At 37.8% G+C, this 23,339-nt stretch overlaps 1 protein-coding gene across 3 annotated transcripts in view; it reads left to right on the top strand.

The window, feature by feature from the left end:
- The window catches only part of FAM184A (family with sequence similarity 184 member A), a 122,042-nt gene that overhangs the window by 59,740 nt on the left and 38,963 nt on the right, over positions 1-23,339 (top strand). For all 3 annotated transcript variants that reach the window (XM_007454906.1, XM_007454908.1, XM_007454907.1), the window contains 7 exons: positions 412-547; positions 1,980-2,161; positions 6,337-6,534; positions 10,152-10,274; positions 18,396-18,557; positions 20,791-20,912; positions 21,377-21,527. In XM_007454906.1, the coding sequence (XP_007454968.1) occupies positions 412-547; positions 1,980-2,161; positions 6,337-6,534; positions 10,152-10,274; positions 18,396-18,557; positions 20,791-20,912; positions 21,377-21,527 (1,074 nt within the window). The remainder of the gene's footprint in view (positions 1-411; positions 548-1,979; positions 2,162-6,336; positions 6,535-10,151; positions 10,275-18,395; positions 18,558-20,790; positions 20,913-21,376; positions 21,528-23,339) is intronic.

The raw sequence follows: 23,339 nt of genomic DNA on the forward strand, positions 1-23,339 counted from the left end.
TTGGGACATATGACTTACGAAGATAACAAGTTATGTGTCACTGATACAGATTCAAAACTAGGTATTGTTAAGTGTGACTTTTGAATAAGAGAAAGTTGCTGCTGGTAGTTTAATTTTAATTTTTTTTTTTTTTTTTTTTTTGCGGTACGCGGGCCTCTCTCTGTTGTGGCCTCTCCCATTGCGGAGCACAGGCTCCGGACGCGCAGGCTCAGCGGCCATGGCTCACGGGCCCAGCCGCTCCGCGGCATGTGGGATCCTCCCAGACCGGGGCACGAACCCGCGTCCCCTGCATCGCCAGGCGGACTCTCAACCACTGTGCCACCAGGGAAACCCGCTGCTGGTAGTTTAAATGAATTTTTTAGCTTAGCATCATTCTTGCATATTAATAATGGCTATTTGATTTTTTCTTAGGTTCTTCAAAAACAGCTTGATGATGCCCAGGAGGGAGAAGTGGCCTTATTAAGCAGGCACAAGGAAGTGGAAAGTGAGCTAGCAGCAGCCAGAGAACGTTTACAGCAGCAAGCTTCAGATCTTGTCCTCAAAGCTAGTATGTCTGACCACAGTTCTTGGTGTATTCCTCAGCTAAAACCAACACTTAAAATGTTAATTCGAGACAGAATTAGCCTTTTCTTCTCATATTTTAAAATTATTTAGATTCTAAACATGTTAAAGGGTTCTGTTATCTTGTTAATCAATTATAAGATAAGCAAATGATAACTTATTTTTAGGAATATATTTCTATAAAAAAATTAAGAATTATAGGTTTTAGCACCAATAAGTCAGTCACTGAAAGAAAAACACTCTAAGAGGCTTTGTCCTTTAAAAACATGTCCTTTTAAAACATAAATATTTGAAAATACTTAAATTAGTGGAACTATATTTAAATTACAACAGCCTCATTTCATTTGGCTTATTAATAAGGATCATTTTACATGCTAAAGCTGGGTTGCCCGTCCTGACGTGGCTGACATGCTCATTTCGAAGCCCTCACTAGAGGAGCGGGGTGGCCTGTATCAATCTGAAGTGACATTTCACTGGGGTGTTTGGTGAGCCAGGGGAGGCCTTTGAATGAGTTCTTTGAGGATGTCATCTGATTGACTGGCTCATTGGTGAATCCCAGATTACCCTCCCCCTGAAGCAGAAGCTTTTCGACTTTAATGTGTATGAAAATCACCTGGACAGCTCGTGCAACCACAGACGCTAGGCCCCAACCCCAGAGTTTCTGACGCAGTAGGTCTGGGGCGAGCTTCACTTGTGACGGGTGCTCCCAGGCGCTGCTGGTCCAGGGCGCTTTGAGAACCACTGTCCAAACGCACATGCCTTCTGAGCATATTTTCTCATATTCATTTTCTATCTCTCTGTCTCTGTTCATACCACCCCCCACACTTTTGTCTTTTTGCTGTTGTCATTTAGGTTTTCATAGCCTTGCTGTCCTTATCTGTCTCTTGCTCTGCCTCAGTTCTTTATCAGGTCTGTTGTCTACAACAAATTTAGTTTCAACCAAACTGCTGCCTGCCATCTTTCCTTGCTGCATACAGATTTCTTCCTCTTTATGTTAGAATTTGAAAAAAAAGAGATTAGAAAAGAATAAGTTACTCATTTTAGTGCCATCGTGCTACTCAGTGCATCTACTCTTACTTTGCTTTACTCCCAGGACTTTTATATGTATCCTGAGGAGTTGTTTCTACCTCAACTTGTAGAGCTTGAAATCTTCAAAAATGATTGGAATGGTCCTAGGTGCAGGGAGCAACATCAGTGATGTGAAAATGGACTGCTTTCTAATTTAAGTAATTCTACTTGGATAATAAGTATTCCCATGGTAAATATTTCTATTGTATACAGTGAGGAAACCAAAGAACTATTTGTACATGCAGACCATTTACTTTACTTCCATATTAAGTACACTGTGTCATTAACTATAAACTGTTTTATACCATAATGTAACAGATTTTAAATTGGGGATTTCTTTTGGGGGGTAGGTCATATTGGAATCCTTCAAGCAACTCAAATGACCCAGGAGGTTACAATTAAAGATCTAGAATCAGAAAAATCAAGGGCCAATGAGAGATTATCTCAGCTTGAAGAAGAAAGAGCTTTTTTGCAAAGCAAAACCCAGAGTCTGAATGAAGAGCAGAAGCAGCAGATTTTGGAACTGGAGAAGGTAAAGAATGATGGAAAACTCCACCCCCCCATGAAAGAAAAGAAAGAAAAGTTCAGTTTTCCTCTTTTTCAGATTTTATTTAGAGTGTTTACTTCTATTTCATAGTAACAGTCTATTTCTTAACTCTAGGAATTTTTTGTTTTTATTTTGAGGAGAAAAGGTATTGACATAAAGCTGGGCTATCCCATATTGTGTATATGTTCAAAATATTGCTGATAACAATTTATAACGTAAAAACTTAGGACATTTCAACCTATCTCACGCCAGAAGCTGAATGAACTCTTACTTCAGTGGGATGTACATTACGGTTAATCATACTTATTTTTCTGTTGATGAAACGTATTATTGTGTATACACCTAGGAAATGTCTGTTAAACTGAAAAGGATGACCAAAATCAAGCCCTGAAAATTCATATACCAACATGCTTAATTTCTAAATGAAATAAATAAGACATATGTGTAGAGTAATTGCTGAATATTTATTCCAGTTTTTCACATATCTACAATACCAGGTGAGGGTTTGGGACACTCTTCCTCCTTCTCTCAGCAGCCAAGTGTATTGAAAAGTGTCCGTTCTCCTCGCCCTTGTTCGCCTCCCACTCACTCGTTACCTCGTGTGGGCTGGTTTCTCCTGCCACCAACCCACAGGCTCGACATTGGCCTCAGCCTCCAGTGACGTCCTGGCTGCTGGACTGGGGGGATCTTGTCTTCCTGGGATACTGACTCCTCTGATTTACAGCATCTCTCTTCGGTTCTCTCACACTTTCCTCCTGTCTTCCAGGCCATGCAGTCCCAGGCCCTGAGTCTGTGAGCTTCCCTCTTCTCTCTGTGGCCTTACCTTTTTTTTTTTTAATTTTTATTTAATTTTTTAAATTTTTAAATTAAAATTTTATCTAATTTTTAAAATTTTAATTAAAAAAAATTTATTGGGGTATAGTTGATTTACAGTGCTGTTTTAGTTTCAGGTGTACAACACAGTGAATCTGTTATACATATACATATATCAGTCTTTTTTAGAGTCTTTTCTGTGTCCTTACCTTTGATGTTCCTCTTGCATTCTCATCTCATTCCACAAGCTCATCCATTCCAGTAACATCCGCTGTCACTCGGTCAGTGATATCTCCCAAAGCCGTTCGTCTAGGCCAGATCTTTTCCCTGAACTTGAGTCCTGTGTATCTGACTCCCACTAGATATCTGTTTCTCACAGATGTGTCAAATCAACCTGCCTAGAACTTTCTCCCCTCAAAATACTATATTTCCTTTACTCCTTTTTTCAACCGGTAGCACTACAGTCTGTCTAGTTCGGTAAATCAGAAACCTGGTAGTCGTTCTTGATTACTGTTTCCTTAACCCCCTTATCGGTTCCCAAGTCCTGTCAGCTCTGCACTCTCCTTGCCTTCCGTCAGCTCACTAGCCTACTGCCAAGATGATTGTTTTTTTTAAAAATGTCAGTCACTGAAGACATTCTGCCTGTGGACAGCAGCTTTAGCCCATGCCCAAGAGTTCCTGCCCACCCTTCCGGACGGCCTCTTTCTTCCTCAGCACCCCTCCCCTTCTTTCTCCTTCCTGCTGCTCTGGTTGAGCCCTGACTGGTACAGTTTTAAAGGTAAAAGCTATGATCTATGATGAGGGGGGCTTCATGTCTGAGCTGTGAAACAAAGACCTGGGGGTGATGGTGGTAAAAGAACCTTAAAAGTGTTGTATTCAAGTAGGGGCTCTGGTTTCTGGTGACCCCAAGTCAGGGAGAGCTAGCAGAGGGATTGGGATCCAGTTCTAGAACACTGCTCTGAGCCCCTAGTACCCCCATCCCTGTAGGGGAGGCTTGAAGGGAAGAGCTGACACCCAGTCTGGCCCAGGCAAGAAAGAAGAAGCTGGGAGTTTCTGTTTCCTCTGTCTACACCTTCCGGCTTTGAAAGGAAAGAAAGTCCAGTGCCTTACATTCAAGAATCTTCCCTAGGGCTTTTCCCCCTCATTGGGCCTTGGGAATAATGATAATCTCTTTATTATGTAAAATAATTGCTAACAACTATAAAATATTTACAGTAGGCTGGGTATATTGCTAAACATTTGGGGGCACATTATCTCATCTTCAGCAACCCTGTAAAATAGGTTCTTCCTTATCGTTCCCATCTCACAGATGGAGAAACTGAGGCTTATAGACATTATGCACGCATGGTACCCCCAGTCACATGGCTAATAAGTGGCAGAGCTGGAACTTGAACCCAGGTCTGCGAGACTCCAAAACCCATGTTCTCCACCTCTGCAGTGTGCTGCCTCCTATGACGTGAGGACCTTTTATTTCCACCTGGGTAGTTCTAGGGACCTGCAGACTGAGCCAGGCAGGCAGGGGCTGTAGAGGCCAGACAGCAGGATTGCTCTGCCCATCCAGGAGGAATTAATGATCCAGAGGAGGTGTGTCTGTCTTCCGAGAGTCTTACAGAGCATCAAGGGAGGGGATCTGCTCCAGCCCCTAAAGGGATTTAAAACATCTTTCAACCTCATTTTCTTGAAGTTTTACTTTCTCGTCTTCCTCTTTTGTAACACCACATAAGTTCTTCAAAGAGTAGCCTTCACCCAGTACCTCCATTTCCTCCTTGCGGCCTGGCTTCCCCTCTCCTGCTCTGTTGTACTGGGTCCTAAGGCATCAGTGGGAACACAACACGCACACCCAAACACTGTACACATTTTCTCAGCAGCACTCACAGCTCTTGGCCGCACCCTGCCCACCCTTTGTCTCTGTGACGCTCTCCTTCCCAGTGGCTCGTGCGCCTCCTTCACCGGCTCCCCTTCCTCCTCCTCCCGAAATTCAGGTACTTCCCAAAGTTCTTCCTGTCTTTGTTTCCTTTCTACTTCCTCCCCTTGACAAGTTGTCTTGGTTTGCTGGGGCTGCTATAACAAAATGCCACAGCCTGGGTGGCTTAAACAACAAACATTAAAAATAAGTAACTTGGGCTTCCCTGGTGGCGCAGCGGTTGAGAGTCCGCCTGCTGATGCAGGGGACGCGGGTTCGTGCCCCGGTCCGGGAGGATCCCACATGCTACGGAGCGGCTGGGCCCATGAGCCATGGCCGCTGAGCCTGCGCGTCCGGAGCCTGTGCTCCGCAACGGGAGAGGCCATGACAGTGAGAGGCCCGCGTACCGTAAAAAAAAAAAAAAAAAAGTAACTAAAACTTAAAAAAAAAAATTTTTAATGTCAGTTTCAGTGATTTCTCATTGCCATCAGAATAGAATCCAGAGGCCTTAGCATAAAAGACCCCTGGTCATCATTTGACCCTGCCTGCTTCTGAGCCTCATCCCTCTCCACTCCCAGCCTTGAATCCTGTGTTCTAGCCCCACTGCTCAGCTGCATGGGTTTCTATCTCCCTAACTTCACCGCCTGGTAAGCTGCTTCTCAGCTTTCAAAATGCTGGAAATGGTTATGAATGCAGGCTTTTGACCTCAGATCTAGGTTTGAAATTTTCTCATCTCTTGTTTCCTGGTGGGCTTGTGAGAATTAAATGAGAGAATGTGTCATCATCAGCTCAGATGTTTTCTCTTCTGGAAAGCCTTCCCTGATCGATCAGTCTCACTCTGTCTCTTTCGCTCTCGCTCTCGCTCTCGCTCTCGCTCTCGCTCTCGCTCTCGCTCTCGCTCTTGCTCTTTCTTTCTTTCTTTGTCTCTCACACACATCACATTGTTTCCCACCCCATCCAGGTTAGGTTCCTTTCCTGTATACTCTCATAACGTACGACGCATGCTCCTTTCAAAGAACTTAAAAAATTATACTGCCACACTCTTTTGACTTTTTTTCATCATTAGACTGTTCATGCTTAAAAGGCATATAATTGGCACGCAATAAAATTGTATTGAATAGTATCATTTGAGTGGGTAAATTGGTAAGCCATTTTGTGTACAACTTTGACATATAGGAAGCCTTTTTCTCTTAAGCCGGCAGATGTGCTGACTCGCACTTGGTTCTAACCTAATAATAGTGTATTTTATCATTTGCTTTAAAATTACTCATTTTGCCTGTGCCACCCTGTCATTTTCTGAGAACACCCAATGGTGTATTCTCATGTACCATATCTAAATCCTGTAGCACTCAGTTCCTCCAAGTTTATCTATTTACTGAGTATTCAAAATACTAATAGCAGTAATGAAAAAAAGCAGATGCCAATTATTTTTGTTCAATTTTAGAAAGTAAATGAGGCAAAGAAAACTCAGCAAGAATATTATGAGATGGAGCTAAACAACCTGCAAAATAGACTGGAAGGAGAGGTGGCCCAGTTAAATGAGGCCCATTCTAAGACTTTGGAAGAATTAGCTTGGAAGCACCATATGGCAATTGAGGCTGTCCACAGTAATGCGATTAGGGATAAGAAAAAACTGCAAATGGTGAGTAAAAATTCAGCTTAGCATTGCATTGTAAGTTGGTGGGCTTTCTATAATGATCTAGCTGCTATCTTGTAATCACTCTGTAAATCTCGGTTCAAAGAGTAACATACATAAAAGTTTTTATAGGGGATGTAGTTTATGACATTGATATGAGGCGCTTCTACTTGGTGTAAAAGCCGTAATAGAAACACTCCCTCGATCTTGAGACAGCAACACTGGTGTCCTCCTCAGGAAGCCTCACTAATTGAAGCACTGATTCTCCTGTAGACAGTTTCCTTCCCTGGGAAAATGATCTCTTTTGTTCTGGTTTTGCCCTCAAATAAGTAATCAGCTCGCTAATAGTAATACATGGCAGACGGTAATTATATAGTAGAGAAAGCAAGGTATCTGACGGATTGGGGCCTTACACTGAGCTCTTTGCTTACTAGCTGCTTATTCTTGGGTCCCAAAAGCTATGCCTGAGGCTCTCTGCATTTGACAGATGAAGATAAGATCCATCTTGTAATATCCCTGTGAGGGTTAAGTGAGGCAAAATGTTAAGAACCCAGACATGTCTGAGCATATAGTGATAAATAAGTGTTAGTATTTCTTACTGTGTGCCACACACTGCCATGATGTTTTACGTTTATTTTTTCATTTAATCCTTATAACACTGCTTTTGGTTTCATTGCTATACCCATTTTACTGAAGAGGAGGTGGAGGCACAGAGGGGTTAAGTACTCGCTCAAGCGCATGCAACTAGTAAGAATCAGTCAGACCTTGAATTCAGGTCTCAGGTATCAAACCCTGAGGCATTTAGCCACCACATTGTGTAGGCATGTATTAATGATGGTTGTTATGTGTTTATATAATAGCACTTGACAGTTTACTGAAAGCTTTCTTGTATATTCCTTATTGTTTGTGTCTTGGAGATTAATGACATTTTTATTCTGTGGGTGGTGAAATAGGTTTAATAAACCTAGATGATTTACTCAGGGCCACAAACCTAGTAAATAGAAGAGGTAGCATGTGAATTGAGATCTTCTGCCTCTATATTTCTTCCTTTTCTGACAACCAGTTGAAAAAAATAACACCTAAAGTTAATTAAAAATTCAAAATAAAACTTCCGTTTAGAATATGTCTATCTAAACATACTGTTATATGTTTATATAACTAAAGACAAAACTTGATGATATGTTATTTCTCAAAGTTGTGGTTGTCCATTTTTCTGTGTCAGCTCACTATTCCAGGATCAATCGGTACAGCTTTAATTGATTAGTTAATTAATTAAGCATGTGCATGCTTACCAACTCTGGGTATATGTATCAAGTGTTCGAGGTTTTATAGTAAAGGATTTAGCAGTAACTGTGGCTTCAGTCATCTTTCCCATAGCTATTTTTTGTTATTCTTTTTCATTTCTACATTCTATTTTCACCTTAACCTCCTCCTCTCTTACTGGAATATTTAAATTGCAGGTGCCTTTTGCCTCTCGTTATTCCTCTGTATTAAGTTCTAAGTGCTAGTATCAAGGCATCTTTCATCAATATAATTTTTACCTCATTACTACTCTTCTAATCATCCCTTCACCCATTAAATTTCAATTTCTGAGCTACCTGAAAATCTACTTTCATCCATTTGCATTTCTTACAAACTTTCATTAAAGCATGGTTGCCGTAAGGCAGATGACATGAATTTCTTGTATGTGAACATAGTCAAAACCTCTTAGGATAGCCTCATCTTTACCCTTGTCTTTTCTCAGAATAACTTATCACTTGCTGCTTCATTCCTTTCTTGCCCAGCTAGAACATGTCTGAGCCTAAGCTAAAACCAGCCTCCTTCCAAAGAGTCTTTCTCCTATGTCAAATTATCTTTTAAAGAACATTTAGCTAAAAGTGACTTCACCATTCCTTATTACTTAGCTACCAAAAAGGATGTGAATATACAGAGAATCCATGCAGAAAAGAGATAACATAGCAGGCCTGAAACTGCCATCCTTAGAAAACATGGTGCAAGGTTGGCCCTTGGCTGGTGTCTAGAACTTGAATTTCAGGAGGGTTCCCACCATTCCCTGATAAGAATGGCTCCCTGTGCCTAAACTGTTTATGCAAACAATATGGTTTATCCTGAACATGTACTTTCCTTCCTGGAGTCTCGAATTTTGGAACATGCTAAACTGGCCAGCCCCCAGTAAGAAACCTGGCACTAAGTCCCTCATGAGCTTTCTTTCCCCACCCCCCCACCGAGTATGTTTATTTGAGAAATGAAGTTAATGATCATGAAAGTAGATACCTAACCATCTTGGCTGAACTGACAAAGTTCTGTACCATTTTTATAGACACAAAGGCAATTTTACAAATCCATCCTAAGTGTAAGGATATTATTTAGGGTTAAGGTAAATTTATAAAATAATAATTATAATAATGTATTTGTTATATTTCTCATATTTAGTTATTTACCAATATCTGATTCTATGTAAGTTTTTTTTTTTTTAATTTTTATTGGAGTATAGTTACTTTAGAGTGTTGTGTTAGTTCCCTCATGAGCTTTCCTAGTGGACATTTCACATGTGTTGTCCCAACTTGCAGGAGAGTTCTGTTTGAGTGGACTCTTAGAAGCTTGAGGCTGGTTTCCTGCAGACTTTGGCCCCATGTGCCTTTTCTCTTTGCTGATTGTGCTTTGTATCCTTTTGCTGTAATACAAATAGCTGTGAGTACAACTAAATGCTGAATGCTGTGAGACATCCCAGCAAATCATCAAACCTGGAGTTTGTCTTGGGGACACCCAACGTAGAACCCTATTTATTACTGTTCTAACCTTGCATTGTAGAAATACTGAACACCTGTAACGTACCTTGTTCTTTGCTACCTCCATGGTTTTTGCACATGCTTTTTCTTCTGCCTAGAATGTTATATCTCCCTCTTGCTTCACCGCCTTTTCTTACTGGTACACCCCAAACTACGCTTAGGAATTGCTTTCTCTGTGGAAGTTTCACACCAAGCCAGCACTTATCAGTTCCCTATTCATATACTCCAGTACTCCCCATTACATCTAATTTTAATCACATATTCTTTAATGAGCCTATTAAGGGCAGGGACCATGTCTTTTTGCCTTTGTATCCCAAGTAGTAAGTAGCATGTCTGGCAAATAGTAGGTGTTCTTCAGTAAGTATCAATTTTAGTAGTATTGCTCTTTAGATACCTTAATTTCTTACTTGTTAATCCTTGACTACATTCCAGTGCGAGACCACTGAGTTCCAGAAGTGTTACTAAATTTTGTTTTTTTATATAAATATAAAAGAATTATGAACCCAAGAGACAGTTAGAATTTTTTCTCATCTCACCAAATTATCATTTATATCACACATTTCTTTTTTTTGACTTCAGGTTGATCTAGACTAGTCAGATATTCTTACCATTTAAAAAATGACTTAACCACTGCATCATAAGTGATTCGGAATGATAGAGTCTAAGCCCCTAGGATTAATTAGATTCACCGTTAACTCTGATATTAATAAGTATAAGACTAACTTGAAGAGCAAGGCATCAAAATATAAAACACAGTAGTCTTTTTCTTGGAGTCTTCGAAGTATACAATATTTGCAATTTTGTTAATTTCTAAAAAAAATTTCTTTTTCTAAGGAATTGGAGGCACAACATAAAAAGGAAAAGCTAAACCTGGAAGACGATAAAAATCAGCTTCAACAAGAGCTAGAAAACCTGAAGGAAGAACTGGAAGACAAGCTGAATTCAGCCAATCAAGAGGCAAGAATTCTTTAGGCCAATCAATCACCTATGTTATATCTCATTGATAGTACCTTATTTGGTAACGTTGTATAAGTAGATGAGCCTCAATGAAGGTAACATTATCTGGAGTAAAAATAATCAAAAACTTTCTTTAATGCTGAAATTTTCATAGTGACATTGATTATATCTCACCAGGTAAAAATTTACTACAAAAAATGTTGGACCAAGATGCTTTTGTGGGGAAAAGCAAAACAAAGGAGAATATCCCGTTACAGGAAAGAAAACAAAAGAGTTTTTTCTACCCTTTTGCAAAACATTGACTTTGTATTCTCTACCCTGGATCTTTAGGTAGTGACATCTAAAATAATTTTTAAATTCTATATGAAAATAGTATTGTTTAGCTTGGAAAAGAAAAGACTAAGAATAGAATAGAATAAAATGTTATAAATCAAAAAGTTGTGAATAGAAGAAATGTAAAGACAGTTGAAAAGCTATAATATTGCTTGTTCCATCCTTGCTGTCCTGTGTCCTGGTTCATCTGTGTCCTAGAACAGCCCCCCCTACTGTCCTCTTTTCCTTCCTTTCCAGCTCATCCTTCATGGGGCTCATAGACTGGTCTTCCTAAAACAAGTTCTTGTCTCGATGTGTCTCATCTTGTCAGCTGTTCCTACCTCACTAGCCTCATCTTTCCCAACAGTCTTTAAGTCCTGCTTTCTCATCACTCTGCTTCTGCTCACAGAAACCACACCAAAACACATGAGTGCCCCTGGGCAGGCTAATGATTTGCACTCAGTATTCTTTAATTATCTTTAAACATTAATCCAGAGAAGGTACCAAGCACGACATTTGGATATAATAGAAAATTAATGTTGTTACTGGTATTAGCTCAGTCTCTCTTCGATTGTCCAAGATCATCCACTGCGTACCTCTCTCACGGTCTGTGATCCTTGTGGTTATGGTGTCCTGCTGTCATTAGAAGGTGGTTTAGTGACCATCTGTGTTTCTCATGCAGGTGCCCTGGAGTTCTACTCTCAATTCCAAGTGGTTTCAGCATTCCTCCAACCTACATATTGTAATCTCACTGAGAAGAGTTCTAATTAATATGTAATTGATTTTGCTTCTAGATACATTCTCAATTATGTTTTAGCACCTTGGTAATATTTTGGTGCTGCTTTAGAGTGGCTCCCAAGAATCTGCCTGACTCATCCCTCTGTATGTATCTGCCTTCCCTTCACACTGGGACATTTTCTTTCTTGTCCTACTTTGCTGGCTAGGATCTCCAGAGACAGTAAGCATTCTTGTTTTGTTTCTTGCTCTTAAAGTGAAGGGAGTCAACATTTCACAGTTAATTATGATGCTTCTCTGAAGCTTTATTTTGTAACTGCTCTTTATCAGGTTTAGAAAATTCTCTTGTAATTCTAGTTTCCTAATTCAAAAAAAAATTACAAATTGATGTTGATTTTTCTGCATCTATTGGGAACATACTCATTTTTCTTTAACTTGTTAATGTGGTACCTTACATTAATCAATTTTATAATTTTAAATCGACTTTGGAGTTCTAGAATAAGTCCTAGTTAGTCATGACAGATTATATATATCTTTTTTATATAATACTAGATTCAGTTTTGTAATATTGATTTTAGGATTTTTAAGCCTAGGCTTAAATAAGATGGCTTCGTACTTTTCCTTCTTTATACCATCCTTTTCTGGTTTTGGAATCAAGGTTATATCAAGCCTCATAAAATGAAGTGGGACTTATGTCCTTTTCTGTTCTCTGGAAAAGCTGTGTGAGATTGAAATGCTTTTGTAACCTTAATTGCATTGTGGTTCATGTGAAAACAATTTTTGAAACTTGTTAAGGCCTAGCATTGTGACCTCACACATAAAAGAAGTTTAATGTTCTGAGTGCATCCACTCGTTTAATGCAATGTAGTCTGTATTCCGGTTCATTAAATGAAGATTTTAAGCTATTTTCTTCAAATATTCTGTATTCTTTTCAATTTTTATCTTCTTGATCTATCATTTTTTAAACACTGATACTATGATGGTGTATTTGCTTATTTCTTCTTACATTCTATCAATTTTTGCTTTGTATATTTAGAGGCTTTGTTATATGCATACAAATATAAAATTGTTTTAGCTACTTAACGAATCATACTTTTTGGCTTAGTCTGTGTTATTTGATATTGTATAAGCTGCCTGGTATATCTTTTTTCATCCACTGACTCTCTTTTTCTGCATCCTATGTTTACGTGTGCCTCTTGCCCAACACATATAGCTGCATTTTAAAAAATACCTAGTCCGAAGTTTTGCCTTTTAAATAAAAATTTTATTCCACTTACATTTATTGGATGGAAAATAGATACATCCGTGGAAAGACAGGAGGAAAGAATTAGGGGGGTAGTTCATAAAAACGGAAAGTGATTGTTTTAGAAAAAATTAAGGAATGTACTATCTTCATAAGTTGGTAGATCTTGATACCCTTCCAAGTGAAATAGCCTCAAAATGTAAGTAGTTCAACTGTGGATCTAGATGATAAATTCATGAATGCCAGAATCATAATAGTATATTAAGGGAAGCTAGTGAGTTTAAAATCTCAGGTGGAGGATAACCCTGTTATCCTATGGAATGTTATTTTGGGATCACCTTTGAAGACAAAATAGTAGGCTGAATCATCAATAATTCTGACCATTATGGTCTTTTAAAATGTTCTTATAACATTTAAGTTGTAGATTTTCTTCTGGAAATAAGCTTTTTAAGTGGATATATATTTTTTCAATATTTTGTTAAAATGAAAAGCATTTGGATTTGTTTATTATAAGATGTTCTGTCACAGTTGTTATGCTGCCTGACACATGGTAGGAGATCAGTAAATATTTGACATCAATTGTAGTAATATTTTTTGGATCTGTCTCCTAAGGTAAAAGAAATAAAATCAAAAATAAACAAATGGGACCTAATTAAATGTAAAAGGTTTTGCACAGCAAAGGAAACCATCGACAAAAGAAAAGACAGCCTACTGAATGAGAGAAAATGTTTGCAAAAGATATGACCAATAAGGGGTTAATATCCAAAATATATAATCAGCTTATACAACTCAATATTGAAAAATAAACAGCCCAAGCAAAAAATGAGCAGAAGATGTAAGTAGTCATCCATATGTCTACTTTGGAAAAATGTCTAGCAGGCATATGAAAAGATGTGCAACAGCACTAATTATTAGACAATGCAAATCAAAAACAACAATGCCATCTCACCTCTTACCTGTCAGAGTGGCTACGATCAAAAAGTCTACAAATAGCAAATGTGGAGAAGAGGGATGTGGAGAAAAGGGAACCCTCCTACACTGTTGGTGGGGATGTAAATTGGTGCAGCCAAGATGGAAAACAGTATGGACGTTCATCAAAAGACTAAAAATAGAACTACCATGATTCGGCAATTCCACTCCTGGGTAAATATCCAAAGAGAACAAAAACATTAATTGAAAAAGATACATGCACCCCTCTGTTCATAGCAGCATTATTTACAATAGCCAAGATATGGAAGCAAACCTACGTGCCCGTCAACAGATGAATGGATAAAGAAGATGTGGTATATATCGGATTGGGCAAAAGGTTCATTCGGTTTTTTCCACAAGATGGCTCTAGTAGCCCTTAGTTGTCTTTAACTTCCTTTGAAACAATTTTGTTAGATTGTATGTGACAGCTGTCATATCAATGTGCATTTAAAAAAAGACTTACCAAAATTGGCTAATTTTTGTATAGCCATCTTAATATTGAAGATGGAAGGAAAAAAGCAACATTTTCAGCATATTACGCTTTATTATTTCAAGAAAGGTAAAAACGCAACCGAAACACAAAATAAGATTTGTGGGACTTCCGTGGTGGTGCAGTGGTTAAGAATTTGCCTGCCAATGCAGGGGACAAGGCGGGTTCAGTCCCTGGTCCAGGATGATCCCACATGCCGTGGAGCAACTAAGCCTGTGCAGCACAGCTACTGAACCTGCGCTCTAGAGCCTGCGGGACGCAACTACTGAGCCCATGCGCCACAACTGCTGAAGCCTGTGCGCCTAGAGACCATGCTTCGCAACAAGAGAAGCCACCGCAATGAGAAGCTTATGCACCACAATGAAGACTAATTCCCTGCTCACCGCAACTAGAGAAAGCCCGCACGCAGCAACGAAGACCCAGTGCAGCCAAAAAAAGAAAAAAAAGAAAAAAAGATTTGTGCAGTGTATGGAGAAGGTGCTGTGACTGATCGAACGTGTCAGAAGTGGTTTGCGAAGTTTCGTGCTGGTGATTTCTCGCTGGATGATGCTCCACGGTTGGGTAGACCAGTTGAAGTTGATAGCGATCAAATTGAGACATTAACTGAGAACAATCAACGTTATACCACGTGGGAGATAGCCCACATACTCAAAATATCCAAATCAAGTGTTGAAAATCATTTGCACCAGCTTGGTTATGTTCATTACTTTGATGTTTGGGTTCCACATAAGTTAAGCAAAAAAATACCTTGACCATGTTTCCTCATGCTATTCTCCACTTAAACATAATGAAAATGTTCCGTTTTTAAAACAAATTGTGACAGGCGATGAAAAGTGGATACTGTACAATAATGTGGAACGGAAGAGATCATGAGGCAAGCGAAATGAACCACCACCAACCACGCCAAAGGCCAGTCTTCATCCAAAGAAGGTGATGTTGTGTATATGGTGGGATTGGAAGGGAGTCCTATATTATGAGCTCTGTCCGGAAAACCAAACAATTAATTCCAACAAGTACTGCTCCCAATTACACCAACTGAATGCAGCACTGAACGAAAAGCATCCAGAATTAGTCAACAGAAAACACATAATCTTCCATCAGGGTAACACAAGACCACGTGTTTGTTTGATGACCAGGCAAAAACTGTTACAGCTTGGCTGGGAAGTTCTGATTCATCCGCTGTATTCACCAGACGTTGGATTTCCATTCATTTCGGTCTTTACAAAATTCTCTTAATGGAAAAAAATTTCAATTCCTTGGAAGACTGTAAAAGGCACCTGGAACAGTTCTTTGCTCAAAAAGATTAAAAGGTTCGGGAAGATGAAATTATGAAGTTGCCTGAAAAATGGCAGAAGGTAGTGGAACAAAAGGGTGAATACATTGTTCAATAAAATTCTTAGTGAAAATGAAAAATGTGTCTTTTATTTTTACTTAAAAGCTGAAGGCACTTTTTGGCCAACCCAATATGTATATAATGGAATATTACTCAGCCATAAAAAAGAATGAAATTTTGCCATTTGCAACAAGGGATGGACACAGAGAGTATTGTGCTTAGTGAAGTAAGTCAGATAGAGAAAGACAAATACTCTTTATGTTAATGCTTATATGTGAAATCTAAAAAAGGAAAACAAATGTATATAAGAAAACAGAAACAGACTCACAGATATAGAGAACAAACTAGTGGTTACCAGTAGGGATGGGGCGGGGGGAGGGCTTAGATGGGGTATGGGATTAAGAGGTACACTCTACTATGTATAAAATAAGCCACAAGGATGTATTGTACAGCATGGAGAAATATAGCCATTATTTTGTAATAACTTTAAAATGGAGTACGATCTATAAAAATATTGAATCACTGTGCTGTGTACCTGAAACTAATATAATATTGGAAATCAACTATATGTCAATAAAATACAAAAATAAAAAAATTTTAAAATAAAATTTGTAGGGCTTGATATGGTGAGTGGTTGAAAGTGACTCGGGTATCTAGCTTAGGTATTTGGACAGATAATAATGCCACTCTTGGAAGATAGGAATCTGTACTTCCTGTAGAGGAAAGATACATTGGATGGCAAGACATCGAGTCGTTTGGCTATGCTGACTTTGCGGTGATTGTGAGACATCTAGGCTGGAACTAAGTAGAGTGTGCAGGCTTGGAGCTAAAGATCAGGCAGTTCTGGAAGCCATTTAAGTAGAAGAGCTTACCCAAGGGTAGCTAATGAGAAGATTGCTGGTAACAGGAAGTGCACCAATATTGAATTAACAGAGCCAGGAAAAGCGACTGAAAAGGAGAAATCAAAAGCATGAGAACAAGGATTAATGGATATCAGAAAAGCATCAAAGCAGACACTTGCAAGAGGGTGGAAGTGTCAGTGTCAGACAGTGATTAGGATCAGACTGTGAGGCCTGAAAATGTTATGCAATCAAGCGTTCTCTGAGGACTTACCTGTAATGTCAGTAGAATAGTAGGATAGAGGCCAGAGTTAATAGGTTTAATCTGAATCATAGTGGATGACAGTGCTTTTTTAAGACTGTATGTAAATGGAAGAGAAGAGGAGAATGAAGTTAGATTCCTTCTTCAACCTTGTACCAAAAATCTTCCAGGTGGGCTAAGCATTGAAATGTAATATTAAATCATGAATATAAATATAAATAAAATACAAAACTCAAGTGACAAAAATACAAGGACAAAGAAGGCTTTTTGAAATATGATGGCAGTGTCATGAATTAAAAACACAGAATATTTGTACAGATATCAAAACACACCATAAGCAAAATTATGAGAGGAGAAACTGGGAGGGGTGGAATAGGTGATTGGCAAATTGTATGAGTATTGATTGGCACCTAATATTTGTATGTTGCTTTCTAGTTAAAGAACCTTTTTCCATATATCCTTGAATTTAATTATCATAGTAACTCTGTGAGGTAGGTATTTTTACTGCTATTTTATACTGGCAGACCCAGAACTTGAAACTAGATTTTCTCCTAAATTCAGTCCTCTTTAACTCTGTTAACAGTCACTTTTCTTCCATTCATTCATTCACTGCTGCAGAACACATTCTGCAAGCCAGATCAACACAAAAAGTAGAGAAGATACAAGTAATCTATGTAGACTAGGGAAATGTGACATAAATACAGTGACAGAGAAAATTTTACAGCATTGTAAATGAATATTATTTACAAATATGCTAGTTAATTTTCAAATTTAAGGAAAACTGATGTCTTCCTGTGAGAATTTAAATTTCCAAAATGACTCAAAGTAGTTGAACAACCTGGCCAAACCAATTTATGGCCATGAAAGAAACTAAATAGTCCAACGTGTATCTAGAGAGGCACTAGACCCAGAGGATTTTAATGGATGAGTTATACTAAATTTTCAAAAAACAAGTAAATCTTAGCTATGAAAATATTTCAGAGCCCAGAAAAAAATGGAAGCTCCCAGCTCATTTTATGAGGTTGGCATCCCTTTAAAGATACTAACAAGATAAAATGCTGCCATCACTGGAATTATTCAGCATGTGCATATATCTGCATGGAAAGGAGACAGGAAGTTGGGGGCAGGGGATTTTGGGTCAGAGAGGGGATTAAAGAAGGATTTTCAGTTTTCTTTGTGATGTCTGTATTTACAGTGAGAAGTATTCAGGTATTATTTTTTAATTACCAGTTGTCATTTCTGTAGAGTTTTGATAAGCTTGGCTGTTTTATAAAAATGAGATTTTTACTTTGTAATATTTTCCTAGATAATTTAGAGTATTTCATTTACTGATTTTATAATAGTTCTCATTACTTGAGGTCTGCTTAATCAACAAATTGTCTCTTAGCTCCTAATTTCAAGAGTGTGTAAATTCAACTCTTAGCAATTTCAAGACACACATTTTTTTATGGAAACATAGAGATCACAACATATCCTAATTTATGCTACATTTACCAGCTTGTCAATATTGACCTAGATCTATCACTTTTATAAATAGATGGAGAACAGGGCTCAAATGAAATATAAGTGATTCAATTTTAAAGAGCAGTTTAAAAAATATTTTTATCTAAAAGATCCTTTTTTCCCAATCTTGGGTATGATCTTTATCTTCAGTTCTTTTTTATAGGTATTTGATTATATGATAGAACCAGGAATTCACAGGAGCTTGAGGTATCCACGTATTTACATGGTTGCCATGACAAAGGGAAATGATAAATATGGAGGTCTTTTCAAAAAAACAACAGGTGAAGACTATCATGGTTGAGGGCTTCTTCCAAATTCATCAAGAAAGATCCATCAGTCAAATTACATCTAAAGAAAAGACTTTAAGAAAACAAACGTGACTGTTTGCTGGTCGATTACACTGAGGTGTTTTAAAAGTACTGTATTTACTTGCAGATTGGCCACCTCCAAGAAATGGTAAGCAAAAGTGAACAAGGTCTTGGCTCTGCAGAAGGACTCATTGCTAGTCTTCAGGACTCTCAGGAAAGACTTCAAAATGAGCTGGACTTGACTAAAGGCAGGCTGAAGGAGACTGAGGATGCTCTATTAAATGCTGAGGTAATGTCATTATCCTGTTATAATGTAAATATCAGCGAGGTAAAAATATAATCTACTTTGCTTAAAGTTTATTACAAACATCACATTTACATATAATTATTATTAGTTTCCTAGGACTGCCATAACAAAGTACTACAAACAAGGTGGCTTAAAACAACAGAAATTTATTCTCTCACAGTTCTGAAGATTGAAAGTTCAAAATCAAGGTGTTAAACCTCTAAGGGAGGATCCTTTTAAACCTCTAAGGGAGGATCCTTCCTTGCCTTTTCCAGCTCCTGGTAGCCCCAGGCATTCCTTGGCGTGTGGCAGCACAACTTCAATCTTGTCTCTGTCTTTGCATGGCATTTTTCCTGTGTCCTCACATCTTCTTGTAAGGACACCAGTCATACTGGATTACGGGCTTACCCTATTTCAGCGTGGCCCCATCTTACCTAGTTACATCTTCACTGACCCTGTTTCCAAATAGCATCACGTTCTGAGGAATTGAGGTGTTAGGATTTCTACATATCTTTTTGGAAACACAGTTCAATCCGTTTACAGTTAGTACGCACAGTTCCTTTACTGGTAAGAGCTGAACTCTCATGTATAGCAACTAAGTGATTCTCTGTGACCTACAGATTTTGGAAAAGATTTGTCTTTCCTCTTCAGGGTCATGAAACAGAGCAAATATTTAGACTGCATTAGAAGGTAGAGAAATGAACCATACAACTAGGGGGACAGTAGGTAGAGATTTATTATTTTTTCTTTCAGAGAGATGGTTTAAGGTGTGGGCTCTGAGGTCAGATTGGTTGGGTGTGAATTCTGGATCTGTCACTTAGTGTGTAACTTCGGGCAAGTTACTTTTTCTCAGTCCTAATTTCTTCATCCACACAATGCAGGAGCGGGGGTGGGGGATGATGATGCACGTCACACTGCTGTTGTCATAATTGACTGATGTAAAACCATTACAGCACAGTGCTTAGCAAGATAGTAAGCACTCAGTAAATGTTGCCTTCAAATTTTATTTTTTTAGCTTAGAATTGGATTCAGTTTCATTTCTTTAAGTTCCTTGCTCATATTTACGTTGTTCTTCTATCAAGTAGTAGAACATAATAAAAAACTTAAGAACATAATAAAAAACTTAAGCAAAACCTTATCAACTGTTCATTTTCTGTTCTGCTGGACAAATTTAATTGAGAAAATATAGGTGCTGCATCACAGTTTACCATAACTTTGATTACTAAGCTTCTTAAGAGCAAGTGTTTACTTTACTTCTTTTCCCACCCCAATAATGTCTAATAAAGTGCTTTGCATTCAGTAAAAGAAATACTCTTTGAGAAATTCTCCTCCATTCAACACTGTCTTTGGCGGAAAAAAATAATTCTTAGAGGCAGAGTACTTAGTGAAAATGACAGTTGGCTAAGATGGCTGAATTCAGGTTTCAATACTTACTGCTTACTAGCCAGGTCAACAATTTCAGCACTGACTTGCTACTTTCCCATCAATCTGGATATGCCCCTCAACAATGCTGCAATGTGCTACTAGCAAGTGGGTGATCCAGAAAGGGTCACTGTGTTAACAGAAGGATGGACCATCATCTCTTCCTTTTCCATTGTACCCTAAGAGCAGCTACACTGCTGGCAGGGATCGATGGTTGCCAGTGTTGTCCAAACAGGTCATATCCAGCCCCAAGCTCCAGAAAACCACTTGGTTTATGCTACTCTACAGAGATTTCATATATATCATAATAACACTAAACCCATGGACCACTGGTTTGAAGTTACAGGATGAAAATAGAAGCCTGAATTTCTCATGATTATTTTAATCATGTCAGTGAGATACAACGATAATGCTTAAGCTTTGTAGATAGCATACTTTTGATATGAATGGGAATGAATTTTAACAGCGTATCTGCCTATGTAATGTGTGTACAGGTGAAGATAATTGAATTCTTAGATACCTATGATATGGAAAATTTAGTTAAGATTATTCATTTAATGCTGACTTTAAACTATTAAAATAACTTGCAAACTTATAAGCCTTAATAAAATATAGTTTGCACAAGGACATTTAAAATATTAAATGGGTACCATGATTTTATTGTCAAAATCTCAAGTAATTGTCATAGATAGCACTATCAATTATTGTGCTGTAGAATTTAAAAGTTATAATGCAAGCACTCTGTTATTTGAAATAAGCAACAGTGACTTTGCTTTTGAAGACTAGTCTTCACTGAAAAGTTTTTATTCTTCAGAGTGAGCTAGAACAAGAAAGGCAACAGCATGAAGCAACACTTGCTGCCATGAAAGAAGAGGAGAAACTGAGAGTGGACAAAATGGCCCAGGACTTAGAGATAAAATGGACTGAAAACCTTAGGTAACATTCTTTACTCAGTAATGTAATCTTACCTATACAGACGTGCAGAAAATGGTTTTCTGTCATATGGCTTATATTGTCTCATTGTTGAAGCTGTAGTAGCAGCATTTTTAATGAATTTTTCCCATGATTAATTGCAGAGAAACTGGAATTCTCTTTTTCTGCTTAAGTATAGATTACTTTTTATTTCATTCCTGGACTATAGCATAGGAAGAGTACTCACCTGAAGTCAGAGGACTTATTGCTCTAGTACCTATTCTGCTGTTAATAATTTGATAAATAAATGATCTTGGATAAGTTACCAGTTTACTTTATGGTCCTTAACTATGAAATAATCACCTCTTATTCTGAGTTGGCTTTTGAGGAGGATTAATTAAATGCTTAGAAAACCTGCAAGCAACTATACCGCAGTTATCGAGAGGAATAATTCTCTTCACAAATTAAGTGCATTTGTTCTGTTTTAGACAAGAGTGTTCTAAGCTTCGCGAAGAGTTAAGGCTTCAACATGAAGAGGATAAAAAGTCAGCAATGTCTCAACTTTTGCAGTTGAAAGAGCGAGAGAAAAATGCAGCCAGGGATTCATGGCAGAAGAAAGTAGAAGATCTCTTAAACCAGGTAATTAATAGTCTGTAGATTATGGAGGTTCATTTTCCTTGACATTCTCTAGCTACAGAAATATAAAACGTTGTATGTTAATTCACTGTATTTTGTCATGTTTCATAGGGCAAACTTAAAATTTTTTAAATGTATAAAATCAAGGAGACATAAACTTATGAAACCGTGTGCTAAATAATTATGTTACATCTGCAGTCCTAAATACTGAGAAGCACTTACAGTTTTTTGGTTTAATATTTGAAATGAATGCATTAAAGATTTTAAATGGAAAACTTTTATTTTTTGAAAGTATAACATCTTTTTCCAAGCCATTAGATACCATTTGGGCAGTGGAAGGTAAAATTTATTAGATGTTATTCTGATTTCCCAAAACCACTTACCAGAAGTGAGTAATTTACTTTCTCACCAACAGGAAGTTGCCTCTTACGCTTCAAAATGACATAAATAAAAGGTGGTTTTCTAAATCTATCTTCTTATGTCAGGCTTGTTATTTCCAGAACATTTATAACTATAATTAAAAGAATTTGCACATTTTCACTCATTTACACAACTTCTAAATTTATGAATTCTTAACAGTCTCCTGCAAAGCCAGTAATTAAATAGGACTGACTGCATGAGTCACCACTTGATAAGCAAGTGCAGAACTTGGACAAGAAGCAGCTCAGCAATTTAGTGCCAGAAATCCACTATTATCTTTCTATTGTGATCATGATGAATTTCAAAATAAACAGGGCAAGCTTTTTGTAAGATTATTTATTACATAGGTACATACGTGCAGTGTCTTTCAAGAGTACTTTGAGCCTGCCAATTTGTGACTGGTATTTCATAATAACTTAAAATGTTACTCTGGAAAGGGAGCATACCTACATGAATATTTATGAGCTTTTGTGAATAAATAAATCTGAAACCTTTGAAAGAAAAATAGGAAAACAACAACTCTCATTAGAAGTTGGTCAGCATGTTAGCATTGCTTATTAGTTACCTTCTGTATACTTACATTACATTTCTACTTCGGGATCTAGAAGGACAAGTTTTACTGGGTAGAGTGGTACTAATCCTCTATGATGTTCTGTACTTTGGAAGATTTAGTTTTATCATATAATTCAATTACATGATAAAAATGGAAAACATCCTTAGAAGTCCACCTTGTTTTTCAATCAGGAAGTATTGACAGACATTTTCTGGCTAGATTTGGCACTGTAAAGAGGGCCCACCACATCTCCCACCTGTTTTCTATCAAATTATTTTATTCATTATTCATTTACTCTTCCTTATATTAAATTGTCAGATTTCATCCATGCTTCTCTGATATTCTTTTCTTCTCCTGTCTTGTCTTTTTTTCTTTTTTTGGGGGGATACCTAGTCTACATTGTTCATTCCCGAGAGGACATAATGCTTTGCATCTTGTCCGAGGTCTGTGTATCATAAAATACTTTATTACATGTGGCTCCAATTTTTGCTAGCTTGATAGAAAGAATTTTTTAATCAGTTTTCAAAGCAGATTAACCATGAATATCAAGATAACCAAGAATTAATTGCCTCCAAAGGTAAAACTGTTCTGTGCTGCTTCAGGCCATCAGGCCATTTCCAAAATTACAGTATCTTCCTTTCTCGCCACTTCTAAAATATGTCGGGCACACACATCACCGTAGATAAGCTGGAAAATAGCTGTTGCATGCAGGATTGTCTACCTGAAGAAAGTTAAGAGAACAACTAAACAAAGGATTTCACGTTAAAGTGAAAGTGGGTATTATGTTAGAGGTTTCACTCTTTGTAGACGTATGAGATGACAACACTTTTAGCAAGCCAGCA

The sequence above is a fragment of the Lipotes vexillifer genome, unplaced genomic scaffold (genome assembly GCF_000442215.2).
Source record: "Lipotes vexillifer unplaced genomic scaffold, Lipotes_vexillifer_v1.1 scaffold58, whole genome shotgun sequence".
NCBI lineage: Eukaryota > Metazoa > Chordata > Mammalia > Artiodactyla > Lipotidae > Lipotes > Lipotes vexillifer.